The 17,892-nt window shown below is 41.9% G+C and overlaps 1 protein-coding gene and 1 pseudogene across 1 annotated transcript in view; one reads left to right on the top strand and one right to left on the bottom strand.

The window, feature by feature from the left end:
• LOC109071049 (NACHT, LRR and PYD domains-containing protein 12-like) overlaps positions 1–1,355 on the top strand; it is a 29,230-nt gene extending 27,875 nt beyond the window's left edge. Inside the window, exon 11 of the mRNA XM_042745038.1 lies at positions 1,260–1,355. Coding sequence (XP_042600972.1) covers positions 1,260–1,335 — 76 coding nt within the window. The 3' untranslated portion in view covers positions 1,336–1,355. The remainder of the gene's footprint in view (positions 1–1,259) is intronic.
• LOC109073071 overlaps positions 1–6,581 on the bottom strand; it is a 325,399-nt pseudogene extending 318,818 nt beyond the window's left edge.
• Positions 6,582–17,892: the final 11,311 nt, after the last annotated feature.

Below are 17,892 nucleotides of genomic sequence, written 5' to 3'. Positions count from 1 at the left end.
GGGGGGTCGTCATGTGACACACAGGAGCTACAACAGCATATTGGCAAATTATTAATAAGCTATTTTTTTTTTTTATTAGAAACATTGCAGACGCATGAACTATATAATGAAATATCTCCATTCTCACCTTCATACATTATGTTAGATAATATGCAATGGTCAAAGTAGCCTAATAATGTAATCTATTAAATATGCATAAAAACCTGTCTGTTTACTTAAGTAACAGATATGGGTGTCATGCTTAATACATTTAATATAAAGTCAGTCGTGATTTTAATATGACTGACTTTATATTAAATGTGAATTTAACAATGAAAGTTAATGTGATATAAAAACGGCTACTAATCTTTCATTGTACAGAAAGAGAGCAAATAACATTTACATTATCAAAGAACATTTTCACTGACAGTCTAGAGTTCAATCACTCTCAAAAACTCCCATTAAATCACTGAAACTGTTAACACTGTGAAATCAATATCTTATTTACAGATTCATACACACATCTGCACTTTGTTGTTTCTGACGAAATAATTCGCCAGAAAGAGGTATTCAGTCAGCGAGCGAGTGAAGGAGGCACCGGCATTTTAGCGATGACTCATCTGAACACCTTTGATTGATTCATTGCATTCATAAGCTCAACAGAATCTTGTGTGGTTGGTTATAATGCGCAGTGATGTAAAAACGCGTCTGTCTGTGGCTCAGCGCCAGCAGTGAATGCAGATCTGAATTTAGCAGCTGATTATTTGACTTGCTGAACGATCTCACACCGGTGTGATTGTATGAAATATAGAAAATATTATTCGGCTATTTTTTGTCTTTTGGAAGCTGCATTCAACTTGGCTCCCCTCTGTTATAAGTTAAACGTACAACAAACTAATGTCATAGTGGTATCGTGTACTGTAATCGAGTGTAGCCTAAGTTATACCTGTTGAACCGTAGACAGCACATGCAGTGTTCATCTAATAAAGATCTTCATCGCTAGCAAACAATAGCCTTTGCAGATTTGCTTTCTATTCAGTGCAGACCCAAAGCCACGTCTTCAACGCTCTTGATGTTCTTAAACTTTCTATTACAACTCTGAGTGAACCGCTTTAGATTCACGAACCAATTCACTGCTTTGCCAACTGGTTTGATCAAGCCTTTGAACAGAATTGACTCAAAAGAATGAATCATTCGCAAATGTGCATCGCCCATTGCCCAGAGAAAAGTCAGTATGTATGTGTTTACTGACTGAATGTGACTCTGTGTGTGTTTTATAGTGTGGATCATGGAGGACAGTTCAGGATTACAGCAGGACCACGAAAATGTATGTCTACACACACACACATATGTTAGCATATGTGGTTTACAGGGACTCTCCATAGGTGTTATGGTTTTGATACAGTAAAAACTGCATATTCTATCCCCTTACCCCAACCCTACACCTAAACTTTTTGAATTTCAAAAAACAGTGTTTAGTATGTTTATTAAGCATTTGGTTTAACAGGGACACAAGAAGTGTAAACTTTATAAACAATTTTTATGTTGTAGTACCCCACGTCATTACACGCATTTCGTGTCCTCATAAACCATTTACTGGATCCAAACCACAGCCAGCACTGAGCTCACTCTGTCTGAAGAGAACACAAAAGTGACATTTGTGAGAGAGAAACTAATGTATCATGAACATCACCACATATCTAATCAATATCGTCAGGTGTTGTGTAAAGAGAGTGTGCGTGGACGCTGTTACTGGGAGACTGAGTGGAGTGGATGTGTGTATATATCAGTGTCATATAAGAGCATCAGCAGGAAGGGAGAGGGTTATGAGTGTTTGTTTGGATATAATGATCAGTCCTGGAGTTTGTACTGCTCTCCTGACAGTTACTCATTCAAACACAATAACATATGGACTGATCTCTCTGTGAAGTCCATCAGCAGTAGAATAGGAGTGTTTGTTGATGTCAGTAGAATAGGAGTGTTTAATGATGTCAGTAGAATAGGAGTGTTTGATGATGTCAGTAGAATAGGAGTGTTTGATGCTGTCAGGAGAATAGGAGTGTATGATGATGTCAGTAGAATAGGAGGTGTTTGTGGATCAAAGTGCAGGAACTCTGTCCTTCTACAGCGTCTCTGACACAATGAGCCTCATCCACACAGTCCAGACCACATTCACTCAGCCGCTCTATCCTGGGTTTGGAGTTTATTCTGGATCATCAGTGAAACTGTGCTGATGAGTCAGAAGAGACTGACGAGAGATTCTACCCATAATGCCATAATGCTTTTAGCTGGATGATAAATCAGTGAGATGTTATAGAGTTGATATTGTAGTGTCACATCAATATTTTTTATTATTACTATTCAGAAACCTTTCATTTGAAATTATTACGTTTCATGAATGATTAACACTTAAATTGTCTCATTTATCTTTATTTTTTTTCTCTATTTTTTTGCGCACAAATAATAAAGCACAATGACAAACCATCCTGAGATTGTATTTTATTTCATGATGAATATTGGAAATGCCTGAATACTGTGTGTATCATCACCTGCACCGTAGAATATAATTGATTCCTCACAAGACCCAATGACCTTCATATGAGTTTCTGAACATCATTTGTACCAACATGAAGGAATTAATATTAATATCATAACACAATCAAATCAAAAAAATTGGTTTTTTTTTTTTTACTTTTTTTTTTCCTCCATTTTTCCAAAACATATGGAACAAAAGAACTCTGTTACAAAAAGTATACATCATAAACCATAACAAACATATACATACACAGGTCACATAATACAATTTACATCGCGTTCATCAGTAATTAAACTTTGATCAGGTTTCTGCTATACAAAGTTATGTAAGGGTTACCTATCTGCTCACAGTTTATTGATTTTTTTTTTCTTTTATCAAAACCATTTTCCACAGTAGGATGAAATTTTAGTAGACTGTTGTTGTTAAGAAAGGTTCAGCACTTCCATACTGTACACATCATTTACAATTTCTTGCCATTCACATACAGATGGTGGATCTTCCTTGAGCCATTTCCTTGTAATGGCCTCATTCTTACTAGTGGCTAATAATATATTAAGAGGGGGGGGGGATATATTCCTTCTTGTTATTTTAAAGAGGAAATTCCCAAATACATTGTTTTAAAGTTACACTCAAGATCCAATTCCCATTATTGCATTTGTCTCTTTTCTTTTATTCAGATTCTGATACTAATTACAGTCTCAAAAAGATGTGAAAATGGTCAGCCATTACATTTCCACATTTTCTCCAGCATTCACCCGCTTTTTGATTTCCAGTTTGAAAATGTTTTATTCTAGGAGTAATGAAAAACCTTACTTGTATTTCCAGGTAAATTCCCTCCATAAATCTGAATTAGTTGTAGTCATTCGTGTTCTCCCACATAGTAAACCATTCTTCTTCTGTTATACTTATATATGGCTTACTTTTCACCTTTTTGTTTCAAATACATTGAGTGTTTTTTTGTTGACATTAAACAGGAATAAATTATTGATATAAGTTTCTTATTCACCTTCTTTTTGTAATCATCTACAAATATCTGTACTATAGTTGAGTCCCGGATCTTCTGGATCTCTAACTTGCAATGGTAACGGAAAAAATCTTGCTGCTTCATCTAAGTTACTTTTGTGAGAAAGTTGTTGGAAACTCTCTAGTCCACTCCGTCAGTAGAGATAAGGCAAAACAGGATGGTATAACCTTGTGAACTCCGTTGCTTAAATCTTAGATCCAGTAGTCTTGCTGGTTTAAACTGTAAAACATATTTATCCATCTTAGTATCCTTCCTTGTCCTTTCAATTTTAGAATTCCTTCAATTCTTTATACCAACTTTTTTAATGGAGTCTGTGTCAAATAATTCATACTTTATGTAATTAGTCTGCTAAATGTATCTGTTATACTCCTAGTAACACTTGAAGAGGTAATTCAAGTTGTGACTGTTCAAAATCTTTCCACTTTGCACAATATTCATGTTACCCAGCAATACCGGAAGAAGTGTAGAGTGTTAATCGTACTCTAGGCCGCCCACTTTTCCAGATGAAATGGGATATTAGTTTTTTCCATTCATCAAATTGTCTTTTTGGTATTTCTAGTGGTAATGCTTGAAAAAGAAAACCACACCCAATATAGCCAGTCCGGTACTAATTCACTCATCATTTATATATCTCTATTCAGTTGCGGTAGGTCTAAAGTGCAGTAGAAGCCATCTATTTAAGTCTATTTTAAAATTTTTGTAATGGGATAATAAGTTCATTTTATAAATATTTGGAATTAATTCTGCATGGAATATGAACTCTTCAAGATTTATTTCATCGGAGGATGTATTCCATTTAAATTGGGTATTCATTACGTATTTTGTTACTAGGGATTATAATTACACAGGAGAGTTTGTGTTTTATGTATATTCAAATTTATGTCCTGAATTAAAGTTCCAAATTTTTCAGAGGAGTACATCACTTTTGGGTTTAAGCTAAGTTCTGGGTATGTTACAGAAACCAATAACACGTCATACAGCGTATAGACAAACATTGTGTTCTATATCTTTAACTACTAAGTATAAAAAAAATCTCAGGATTACTGACTCAAGAGCTTTGTCTGTATGTAAAAATCTTGTATGTTTGCAGGGTGATATGTAAATTTTTCTGAAGTATATAATTCCAGATTAGTACTTTTCTAAGGACTGTTGTATTTCTTCTAATTCATGGACACATCTTTTTAGTTCTGGGATCTCTAATTTAAAATTATACTCCTCTCGCCTGTTGTTCCATTATTTACCAAGCAATAAGTTTTTTTTTTGCATTTTGGACCGTTTTCATTCATATCTCTGCTGGATTTATAAAATTTCATGTTTTAATTGTACTTGTTCAGAGACCATAATATCACACTATCTACATGTTGCCAGACAGCATAACTTACTGGGCGCCATCTTTTTGACCACACCACTAGTAGTTGGATCATTTTTCCTAATATATTTCGTCTAACGTCTTTAAGTTGCCTGTTCAGATTTCTGTTAAAAGTTTGTTTTCTTTGTTTTTCTGTGATGCCCACATTATAAGTTTTACCTCGCATATAACGGCTGTTAGATGTGTCCCATTAGGGTACAACCGGTGACACCTCTACATATCATTTATGTCTTAAGTACTCAGAGGTCTTTTTTTAACAATATTCTTTTACAGCGCTAAAATCATTTTTAAATGATTGGCATTGAGTCGCCAGAATGTCTTTTTAGGTTTACTGTCCAGGAACACTAGTGAGGTTACTCCTGAATGGTCTGAGATGTCCCTTGCTCTCTATTTCTAACTAGTCCTCACTCTATGTCGATTCTGATTCCAAACATCAAAAAAATAAATCAAATTCTAGAGTGTGAGCACATGAGCAGAGGAAAAGACTCGTGAATTCTTTTTTGCGAAGGATATTGATCTCGTCAAAAATCATTAAGCCTATTTCTGTCATCATTTTCTCATTTGTCTAGCTTTCTCGACTAATGTTGCTTTGATGGAAGATGAATCCAATTGAGGTTGTTGATGGAAACGGCACCCACTCCCTGCCCCGCCACCCCCCCACGCCAGCTCTTTGCATTTTGGCAATAAGTTTACTTCTTTAATTGGATTTTAGTAACACAGTAACATTTCAAAGTAATATATTCTATATTCCTGTTTTTGGCATTACAATCTAAATCAGGCATATGCTGTATAAAAACTGAGGTGACCAAGAAACGTGCAAATCAAAAATCACAACAATCCTGTGCTATGGGCATTGCCATTCATGCAGGCTACAGCGGAAGTTATACACAACTACTCGAAGCTTCCGGTTTTCGAACACGGACGGTGAAAAAGGCCTATTACGATGGTTACAGATTGCTTTATGCTGCCTCCAAGCCACTAGATGTCACTATAAATCCAAGACATCTGCCGTGATATGAAGCTGCCTTCACGTGTTATTGAATACATAATTCTCTTTTAACTGCTTGTCTTTTCTGGTATCTGTACATGTGCCATGGAGTTTGTGTTGTCAAAAGTACTTGTATATTAGCTTTGATTAAAACCATTTTCATGAAAGTGCAAATAGCTTAAAGAAATAAATAATGTCAAAAACTTTAATAAAATTGCAATAAGGAAACAAAGATCACTTGAAAAATTACTTTTTAGGTATTATGCATGGCTGTCAGTACTTGAAAATATGTGAACACAAGTTTAATATTTAGGAAATGTAAAAACTTTAAATGTTTGCATCTGTTAATCTGCTGCTACAGATCATTTACATTTTGCAAACAGAAGTCTACCTGAAAGCGATGCAGACGCTTCATCTTGAGCCTTTCTTTTCTTCGATGTCTCATCGCCAGACTTTCGTTGTCTCTTCACAGGAACAGGTTTAGACTGACATCCATCATTCACACGTGGTGAAACAGAAGCACAGCGACGCATCTTGCGATCTTCCTGCATAATATATATACTTTTTAATTGTTATAAACAAATATATTCTGTTTTCATTTGGTATAAATGGACTAAATGTCTCTTTCCTTGCAGCAGCTGGATCTGAGTTGTGTGTTGTACGTTCATGATATTCTGCTCTTATATTTTACACACCTCTATGTCCAGCCCTTTAATGCTGATTGGTCAGAGAGACTCAGGGGATTGTCTTGGTCTCTCACTCTCTCTGGTTATTCCGCTCTTCTACTGACCATAAACACTAGTGTCCAGTTTAACACAAGGTTTTACTTTCACAATCAGCGACTGCATACTGGAAATCACGTGACAGCAGATAAAAATGCTTTCTGTCTCTGTGTCATACTATCACACTCAGATTAGCATGTTGTATATCGGAGCTATGAAACGACAAAAGCTGAAGAGTATCAATGCAGAAAAACAAAGATGAACAGTTTTAACTTATGGTGTTTTTTTCTGATGAGATTCTCAACAATTTCCTTCCTCCTTTCTGTGTTTCAGACGCCATGAAAGTAATTAATAAAATATTATGCAGGTCTGAGTTAATCAGTAGTGCATGATGCTCACAATGCAAAGGTCAAGAGTTCAATGTCCAGGGATCGCTTTTATTAATGAATGAAATGTGTCAGTTTGGATTAAAGCCAGTGTCCCTTTGGAAAAGTTAGTTTGGATAAAATCATTAGCTAATTGAGTAAATGCAGAAATAAACTCTGTCTGCTTTAATTCACGATGACAGACACTTTTGATGTGTTTAATATTTAAAAGAAGCTGAAAGGAGAGTTAAGAGCCTCCGTGTCTCATTCTCTGTCCGGTTTTTCCTTTTAAGCATTGATTTCACCAAAACTGTCAGCAGGCTTCATCCATGATATAGTGACAAAGACAGAATAATAATGAGTGAGAGATGAAATGCATGTTTTCTTAAAACATGAAGATGGAAACATCTCTACATGTGAAGACAACGCACATGAAAATGGAAACATCTCTACATGTGAAGACAACGCAACATATGATTAAACTGTAATAATAAAAACACAAAACAATATTAAATGATTACTGTCTAGCTCTGTGCAAGCCTTGAGTGATAAGAGAATAATGAAACATTGTTAGTAGCATCATGTCAGGACTATCTGACGAAAAAATCTCATATATACACTGCTGTGTCTCTACATTTTGAATTGTACGATCAAAAACATAAAACATTAATGACATTTTACAATATTGCGTGATCTAATCTAAATTGAAAACCATTTATGAATGAATGCATAAAAGTATTTGATCTGCAATGACATATAAACAGACCTGAAAAAAAATGAACGTGTAAACCAGGGGTAAAATGTATATATTTTTTTTGTTGTCATTTTTTTTTAAATATTATATTTTTGTATTATAAGTTAAAATCTTGACATGTTGGAGAGAAAACCATTGTATTTTTGTTGAAAGTTAATGTAATTTTGAAAGAAGACTCTTACCTTGTCGGTGACGAATGATGGACCGGAACAGAGGGAGGGGGCGGAGCAAGAGAGACGGAAAAGGTGTGTGAGTTTTAGCTAGAGTTACGGGTTCGAGACGTAGATAGTTTAAAGTGCATATTGTACGTGTAAATTAGGGCCTTTCAGAACGAAAGCCAGAAACTAATTATATCGTTCATGTGATGTAACACAGACTTTCAACTAGAAGTCTATATGTATATCCACCTCGCTGTGAGTTTGAGTGGACAACTCGAGAGGCTTTGAAGAGATTGATTTTTTTTTTTTTTTTTTTGATCATCTTGTGAGCATTAATACCTTTTAGTATATTGGTTGTATTTTTTTTGTGCTACATCTGACAGACAAATACAGATCATTGATTTAAAAAATTGTCTTGTGAGTGGTTGTTTAAACCTACTGATGCTTGAACATCACTTTTTGAGTTACTGTGACAGTTTGTAGGTTGTTTCTTAAATTATTTGATTCTCACCATGGCTGCATTTATATAAAATAAAACAAAAAAATATAAATAAAAAAATCAAATATATAAACAAAAATACATAAATAAATATATAAATAAATATATATATTATATTTATCTATTTTTATTCGTTAACCACCAGGGCGTTCAGTATTTATACAAGTCACATTGCATCAAAGATGGCATCTAAAAAGCATCTATCCTGAGCTTGTGACTGAGCGCAGAGGGTGGTGCGGGGTGAGGCACTAGATGTATCTCATGCGTTGATGGTGATTGTTCCGGAGGAAATAGAGATTTCCAGATAGAGGAAAATTCTAGAAACATAAAATGTTTGGATGTGTGGTGAGAGTACGGGGAAGAATGTACAATTCTAGGTTAAGTTGCTTAGCTGTATTGTGCGAGTGCAAAGAGAAAGTAGCTCGATCCCAAGCCCCCCTGAGATTTTGCCCATAGGAGGCATGGGAACATGGGCTCATTATTTATGGTAGGAGGAAATTCAGAGGAGGCCACCACAAGTGAGAGAAGTGACTCTGTATCCCAGATAGGGAAAATGGAGCCTGTGGTGAGCCCATATTAGGTTCATCCGCCAGCTCTCCTGAAGCTATCATCCATGGCTGTTGGAGACTTGTTATCAAAGATTGAAAAAAAAAACCTGCCAGTGAAGGCAGTAGCTATCGTCGCCTCAGAATATTTCTTGAAACCATACCGACCCCATCTGGTGAGGAGTCTTTGGAGCATTGGCTTGAGCAGGCTTATTTGATGGTCGAGGAGAGTGTTTGCTCCTCAAAAGAGAAAATGGCGACGAATAATGGAAAGTTTAAGAGGTCCAGCTTTTTGGCTGTGGTTTAAAGGCAATACAAAAACTGCAGACACAGAGCTTTCACCAGAAAAGTCTTTAGAGGCAATTGAGAGTGTTTTTGGTACTGCTCGGAGTCGGGGTGAGGAACTTTATTTCGCCTTTTCGATCATTGCAACAAAAATCAGTTGAAAAAAGACTATCTGATTTTCTAAGACGTTTAGAGCATTCTTTTTGACCAAAGTGTTGCAGTGTGGTGGTTTACCTGCAGATGGAGCGAATCGAACGAGAGTCGAGCAGCTCATCCGAGGGGCTGTTGCCTCAGATATGATGTTGGTACACCTGAAACTGAGAGAAAGGAGGGAAAATCCCCCCTACCTTCTTGGAACTGCTAAGAGAAATTCGGACAGAGGAGGAATACGAGGCCTCTAGGGCTAACCCTCTGAGGTCTAGGGAGTTTTGGGGGCCTGGAGAAATTTTGACATCCCCTGACTTTTGTGCTTTTTTCAGTTGCTTATAAATAGATACATGGCTAAAGTCTATAAAACTGTAATCAGTACAAACTGGGCTACAATAATATGTAAGTTGCATGCATGTACATGATTGTGTTTTTTGAGGAAAACAACGTTTATGCGTGGTTAGTAAAAAAACTACAATTTTGAAGTCGCTGAAATAAGGTCATAAACACATACAGAGCATTTGTTCACAAGACTGTCAAACCTGGAGCTTGTAGCCTAGAATTTTTGCTTCAAAATGATGTGAAAATCATTTTGTTTACTCACTCACAGAAAACAATAGATTAATTTTAAATTTCGAAGACACTTTTTGTTTCAAAAGGGCATATGCGAGTAGGCGTCAACTATCATGAATATTTGTGTGATTCACACCTGAGAAGACAAAAAGACCCACATAATGAGCTGCATAATGAGCCTTTCAGGCAGGTGTGTGACCAAGAGGGAAGAGAGTTACAAGAAAGAAGAATGTGAGGATAAAAATAAATGTATATATTTTTAGGTTTGTAGTTTATTTAGAATATATTTAATTATCCCCACAAAATAACTTGAGATTCACTTGCGAGTGCAGTTAAATACAGTTTATTAGGAACAATCAAAGCTGACTTTCAAAGCTGAATTTTTAGCATCATTACTCCAGTCACACAACCTTTCAGAGATCATTCTAATATTATGATTTGTTACTCAAAAAAACATTTATTATTATTATTAATTTTGAAAAGAGATTATTTTATTTTTTTTATTAATTGAAAGAACAGCATCGTTTCTAACATGATTTTGTATTTATCATCACTTGTGTGCTAGATAAGTTTATATTGTGGCGGGGGTGGAAGGAACACGTGTCAGCAAACTCAAGTGCAAAGCCCCGGAGGGTGGATTTTATTATACAGTGCAGGGATACGGGGGTGATGGCGGTGGTCTAGCATGCGGTGGTGCTCTCACTCGAGTCCGGGTGCGAGTGAATCCGTGAGGTGCTCGTGGCAGTGTGTTCTGGTCACACGCTGCTTTCTGGAAGAGATCGGCGAGAGCAGTATCAGTGGGGTTGCTCGTGGAGAGGCTTCTCCCCCTTGTCCTGAGCGCACGCTGTTTATATGGAGCCCGGCTGATGAGAGGCAGGTGCTGGTGATCACCCCGTGATGAGCTTCGAGACGGTGCTCCTCGTGAATTACCAGGGCAACGCTGAGGTGGAATTGGGACGCTCGTCACACTCCCCCCACCTAAGCGTTGTCCTGGTCTGGCGGAGGAAGATAAGATGTTAGTAGGGGTGAATAAAGGGGTGGTGGGGTGTGACCCCTGACAGACCTGCAAAAGCTGACCAGATCCGGGAAAAGGCGGTCTGTGTTGGAGTTGGCCGCTCCGGCCCAATGGAGCACTTCAGAGTGGAAGTCCTGGAGCGCGAGGAACCAGCGTGTCACTCTGGCGTTTGTGTCTTTGGCGCAGGCCATCCACTGGAGGGGCGCGTGGTCCGTGAGGAGAGAGTAAACCTCCGCCCTAGGAGGTAATAGCGGAGCTCAGGACTGCCCACTTGATGGCCAGAGCTTCCTTCTCGACGGGCGGCGTAGTTCCTTTCGGCCGGGGTCAACTTCCTGCTGATGTATAGGATGGGATGCTCCTCACCTTCTTGAACTTGGAACAGGACGGCCCCCAATCCCCTGTCGGAGGCATCCGTCTGCAGCAGGAAGCGCAAGACCGAGTCTGGGGCACGCAGGACCGGCTCCGAGGTGAGGGCCATCTTCACCTTTTTGAACGCCTCGTCCGCATCAGGTGTCCAGCACACTTTTTATACGGCTGCCCCTTCCTGGTCAGGTCTGTCAGGGGGGCGGCTAAGGAGGAGAAGTTAGGGATGAAATAGCGGGTAGTACCCTGCCAACCCCAAAAACACTCGTACCTGGGTCTTTGAGCTGGGCTTCGGTGCAGACCGTATAGCGCCTCTACCTTCTTCTCCTGTGGTCGGATGAGGCCCCTTCCGACTTGGAAGCCCAGGTACTTCGCTTCGGTCAGGCCCAAGTGAATTTCCGGGGGTTGGCAGTGAGCCCAGCCCTACGTAGCTCCAACAGCACCCTCCGCAGACGAGGCGTAAGCCTGTTGAGGCCGCAGCAAGATGTCCATCATGTGCTGGAACGTGGCTGGAGCCCCATGTAGGCCAAACGGGAGGGTCCGGTACTGCCAGTGCCCACCGGGGGTACTGAAGGCGGTCTTGGGCTTGGCGGTCTCGGACAGGGGGACTTGCCAGTACCCTTTAGTGAGGTCCAGGGTGGAAATATAGCGGGCCCTTCCTAGGCAGTCAAGGAGTTCATCCACCCAAGGCATCGGGTATCCGTCGAATGCCAAGACTTCATTCAGGCAGCCGAAGTCATTGCAGAAGCAGAGGGTTCCATCAGGCTTGGGTACCATGATGATAGGGCTGGATCAAGGGCTGTTCGATGGCTCAATCACCCCTAACTTCAGCATTTGTTGAATTTCCTCTTCAATAGCCTGCCGACGAGCCTCTGGGACTCCGTAGGGCCGCTGCCGGACGATGACTCCGGCTGGTGTGTGGATTTCGTGTTGGACCACGTGGGTCCACCCGGGGGACAGATGAAAACGCATCTTGGAACTGACCGACCAGGTGCTGCAGTTCCGTCTTTTGGGCCACCGAAAGCTCGGTGTTGATGTCCACTACGACCAGGTCCCTGGTGGCGAGGGCCGCTAGCTGGTCTCTTATCCCGATCCACTTTTTGAGCAGGTTGATGTGGTAGAGTTGGTCAGGTTTCCGCCACCCCGGCTGGCAGACTCGGTACGTGACGGGCACGATTTTTTCAATGACGGTGTACGGGCCCTGCCAGCTGGCCAGGAACTTGCAGGCAGAGTTGGGTACAAGGACCATTACCCGGTCTCCAGGCTGGAATTCGCGGGGCTGGGCGGCCCGGTTGTAGTGCCGTTGCTGCGCTTGCTGTGCCCTGGCGAGGTGTTCCCGAAATAATGGCATGACCTGGTCAATCCTTTCCCTCATCGCCCTTACGTGTTCAATGACGGAGCGGTGGGGCGCCTGTTGTTGTTCCCACGCTTCCCTGGCGACATCCAACAGCTCCTGAGGCTGGCGCCCGAACAGCAACTCAAAGGTGGTGAAGCCCGTGGATGCCTGAGGGACCTCCCGAATGCCGAACAACACGTAAGGGAGCATGAGGTCCCAGTCACGCTTGTCTTCGGCCACGACCCGCCGTAGCATTTGCTTGAGGGTTTGGTTGAAACGTTCCACAAGGCCGTCAGTCTGGGGATGGTAAACAGAGGTTTTCAGTTGCTTTACCTTGAGGAGGTTGCACAGGTCAGCCATTAGCCGGGACATGAAGGGGGTTCCCTGGTCGGTCAGTATTTCCGCAGGTATGCCCACCCGGCTGAAGAGCAGGAAGAGCTCGTGGGCGATGGTCTTGGCGGTAGCTTTACGGAGGGGCACTGCTTCGGGGTACCGGGGGGCATAGTCCACAATCACCAAGAGGTCTTCGTGGCTGCGGGCAGACTTAGGCAACGGCCCTACAAGGTCCATCCCGATGCACTCGAAGGGCACCCCGATGATGGGCAGTGGAATCAGCGGGCTGGGGGGGAGGTTTCCGAGGAGAAGTCTTTTGGCAGGTTGGGCAAGCCTGGCAGAACCGTTTGACTTCCCCTTCCAGCCCGGGCCAGTGGAAGCGATCCCGAACACGGTGAGTGGTATTTTCGGCCCCAAGGTGGCCCGCCAGGGGGTGCGAGTGAGCCAACTCGAGCACCGTTTCCGTCTTCGTTCGGGGGTACCACTAATAAAGTTTTCTCCTCCCCCCCCTTCGCTGTGCGACACAGTAGAGCAGGCCATTTTAGATGATGAAATGCGGGAGAGGATGGGGTCCCGGTTTCAGCTCTTTACCGTCCACCATGCGCACTTGGGCCCAGCAATGTTTTAGGCGATCGTCCCTCGTGTTGTTCTTGGGCAAACGAGCCGCTTTCATTCACCTGTGGGGTGGCTCCCCTTTTGGCTGCTGTCGGGTTCCTCTTGTTGACCTTTTCTTGGGGTGGCTCCCCTTTGAGTAGGGCCGGCCGCTGACGGGCCCCTCTCGTCTGCCTTTTCTTGTGGCGGCTCCCCTTCATGGTGGCGGGCTGTACGGCGGCGGCCAGGAGGCGGTCAAACCCCGGCCAGTCTCGGCCAAGAAGGAGGGGGACTGGCAGATCCTTCAGCACGCCTACTTCAAGGGGCCAGGTGCCCGGGAAGGCGGAGATCGTCACTCTCCTGGTCGGGACATGGCGTGTGTCTCCGTGCACACAGGTGATGGGGCAGGTAGCTTTGGTTTCTCCACGTGGCTTGAGGATGCGAGATTGCGGAGTCTAGGAGGGCTTGGACTGGACGTCCGTTAATTTTCCTCTCCGCCTCCGGCGCCCCCCTGAGGTCGCGGTGTACAATACAGCCCCGCCAGCCATGTCCGTGCGGGAGATGCAGGGTCCACTGTGGGCATCGGTTCATCCTTCGGCGAGGGAGCTGCCGGCCTAGCTACTGGTCGCAAGGTGCCCTCCAGCGCGCGTCACTCCTGAACCACCCTCCGGGGAAATGGCCTCGACTGCTCCCCAGTGTCCCGCTGTTGGGCAGCATCCGCCAGTTCCACCGCCTCGACGAGCTCGGTTATGGTGGTGGGGTTCCGCATTCCCACCGCCCGACAGTGCGTCCGTGGGAGGGCTCGGAGGAATCGGTCCACGACGACACGCTCCACAACTTGGGCAGCCAATGCTGCACGAGGCGGGATAGTTCAGCCGCCTGGGCTCGGGCTGGGAGGCGGAGTTTATATTCCCATTCGTGGAAGTGCTGGGCAGCGCAAACCGAGGAGAGCCCCAACCGGGACAGGATTTCCCTTTTCAGCTCGCCGTAGTTATTTGCCACTTCCGTCAGCAGGGCGAAGAAAGCAACCGCGCCCAGTCGTCGCTCTCCCAGCCCTCCTGGGCGGCTGTATTCTCAAACATCTGGAGAAAGGCATCTACGTCATCGTCAGCTGTCATCTTGTGGGACACTTTCGCTCGCGGGTCGGGCAGCGGAATGCGTCGAGCGGGCACCGCCCGCGGCTCGCCGAGTTCCCGCTCTGTCTGATCCACTCGGATGAGCTTTGAGCCGGTGCTCCTCGTGAATTACCAGGGCAACGCTGATGTGGAATCGGGATGCTTGTCACAATATATATATATATATATAATATATATATTATATCAACTCCCAGCTTTTAAAATGGTATAAGATAGGAGAGAGCAGTATCAGCGGGGTTGCTCGTGAAGAGGCTTCTCACCCTTGTCCTGAGCGCATGCTGTTGGGACGCTCGTCACTTGATGAGCTTTGAGCCGGTGCTCCTCGTGAGTTACCATGGCAATGCTGATGAGGACTCGGGACGCTCGTCACTATATATATATACATATATATATATATATATATATATATATATATATATATATATATATATATATATCAACTCCCATCTTTTAAATGGTATAAGATAGGAGAGAGCAGTATCAGCGGGGTTGCTCGTGAAGAGGCTTCTCACCCTTGTCCTGAGCGCATGCTGTTTATATGGAGCCCGGCTGATGAGAGGCAGGTGCTGAAAATTTAGCTTTGATCACAGGAATATATTACATTTTAAAATATATTCAAATAGAAAGCAGTTATTTTAAATAGCAAAAATATTTCTCAATATTACTGCTTTAGCAAATGCAACTTTCTGTATTTTGGATCAAATAAATGCAGGCTCATGTGTCATGTTGAAATATATAAATGAACGTCACATACCTGGCATTTCCAAAATGTATACATATTATTTGCTCTGAAGGACATACTTTTTTGAAGAGACTTTGAAGAGATGGGAGTGTGTGCCTCGCTTGGTCTTAGCTGTGTTCCAGATTCCTGAGTGGACTGCTTATTTGCATTTGCTCGCTTTGCAACAGGTTATTATTTATCTGAAATAAAAAAAGTAAGCATGCTGTTTACGCAAAATAAACTGCATTATTAACATTATTGTGATGGTCACTGATACTATTAGTAATTTACAGGAAAAAAAAAAGAACACAATTACCACATAGAACATTTATTGTCAGTGTTATTTACAGCTTATAGACTTTTTTTATTATTATTATTTACACCAAAGCAGATATTGATGAACAGAAGCTTAGTTACATTCTTGAAAACACAAGCATGCTTTGTATGAAGGCCTATACAATATATATAGTTCTAAACATGTATGGCTATATTCGTGAACAGAGAATAGCCTATCTCAGAAAAGTTTTGTCTAATCATTTCTTGACATTAAGCTAGCAACATTATAACTCATATTACATTTATATAGTATTGCTGTCTATGTTATAGAACATAATAATAAAAAAAAAAAAAAAAAAAAAAATCCTGGCATCGTGAAACATTGAGATGATGTAAATGAAACTTCATAATGTTTCACCTGATTATACATTTCGTCAGGAGTTATAGTTTGGAAAAAGTCTAACTAGTAAAATGTGTACAAGTTATATGAAAACTAATACAAGTAGATTAATAATAATAAAGACTTACTCATGTTTATCTCTGCTGGGTCAGCCGCTTCGTTCTTCTTTCTGAGGTAATCCAAATCTTATTCCTCTCAGCGGTCTTCTTGAGGTGAATTATGTCTTATTCTTCTCAGCGTGAAGCGAACAGTAACATTTAAAAAACGTGAAGTACAGTTTCGCTGCTTTGTTTGCTCTGATGAGGGCGGTTCCCCTGCGTGAGCTTCAAGATTATAATAATAATGGGCGCGTGGGCGTGGTTGCATTAGATATAATGAAGGGAGACGTGAAAGACGGACATCGCGTTGTTTTCATATGGATTACTTTATCACAGAATATTTGTTTTTGGTAGCACTTGCTCAGTTTAAAAGTAGACATGTCAAGCTTTCTATAGATATATCTCTCATGTCTCTGTGTTGAGCATTCACTGAGTTACAATTCATTTTAATGAAGCGTTTCCGAATGAAGATCACCGCAGACCAAGGCTGCAGACAGCGCACTCTGTTTGTTTTCTTTGTTTTATAAGTGCACAAAGTTTTGTTGTTATTATGTCTGTATACAAAAAAAAGTAGACCCTTTACAGATTCGATTGATGTATTGCTCTTATCTGTACGATCAAAAACTGAAAGTGTAATTTAAGTTCTTTTCGGGGTTATCAGTAGAAAATGCCTCAAAACGCGCATATGCGTTAATCGACTCCAGAGGGTTAAACTGAGCACTGCAGTGACTACAATTCATGCTAGAACTGAGATTGAAAGTTAACAGAGTGATGTACAAACATTGAAAAAGAAGTCAAAGAACTGAAAGCTTTGCTGTCAGCAATGGCTACCACTCATTGTACCCCAATGGTCAACACAGGTGAACCTACTCCACAGACTGTTATATCAAGTGGGAGTTTAAATTCTGAGATGGCAAGCCTTAAAAAACAGGTACAAAGATTGCAGCAAAAAGCCAAAACCAGAGTTTCGTGTACCACCATACCTGCTTTATCTGTTGAAGAGCCAAGGTCAATGCCCACAATGGTAAAAATACCTCAAACCTTCCACAAAGGTAGATGAGTTTTACTGTTATCGATGTGGGGAGAATGGTCATTTCTCTGCTAAATGTAGAAATCCTGAGAATCAGAATAAAGTGATACAGAAGCTCATTCAGTCCCTACGGAAAGCAAAAAATACGGATGTGTCCTCATCTGAGGTCAGTGTTGGTACCACAGATTGTTCAGCAAAGAGAAGTGCTGTATATGTGCCGAGAGATAGGCAGCTTCCCAAAGGACTTATAGGCCCAACCTCTGTAGTACCCTTGAGGGTAAATGGACAGCCATGTGAAGCCTTACTGGATAGTGGCTAACAGGTTACCATCATTTTCAAAGACTGGTATAGGCAGTATCTGTCTGACCTCACAATTCATCCAGTTACTGGGTTAGCCCATTTGGGGTTTAAGCGAGTCAACTTACCCATATTTAGGCTATGTGGTGGTTGATTTGGAGTTTCCTGAAAAGGTCACTGGATCTCAAGAGACCATTTCGGTCTTGGCATTGATATGCCCGGGACCCTCTAGCCCTGACCAGACCCCGGTTATCTTGGGTACTAATGCCAATCTATCCAAAAGGTTGGCTCAGCTTTGCAGAGACCGGGCAGGTGTGGATCTTGCCCAGGTCTTGGGCATTGCTGTGGATGC

Source organism: Cyprinus carpio, chromosome A4 (genome assembly GCF_018340385.1).
Source record: "Cyprinus carpio isolate SPL01 chromosome A4, ASM1834038v1, whole genome shotgun sequence".
In the NCBI taxonomy this organism is placed as follows: Eukaryota; Metazoa; Chordata; class Actinopteri; order Cypriniformes; family Cyprinidae; genus Cyprinus; species Cyprinus carpio.
Note: the sequence above shows the minus strand (reverse complement) of the source record. Positions and strands in the feature narration are given on the sequence as shown.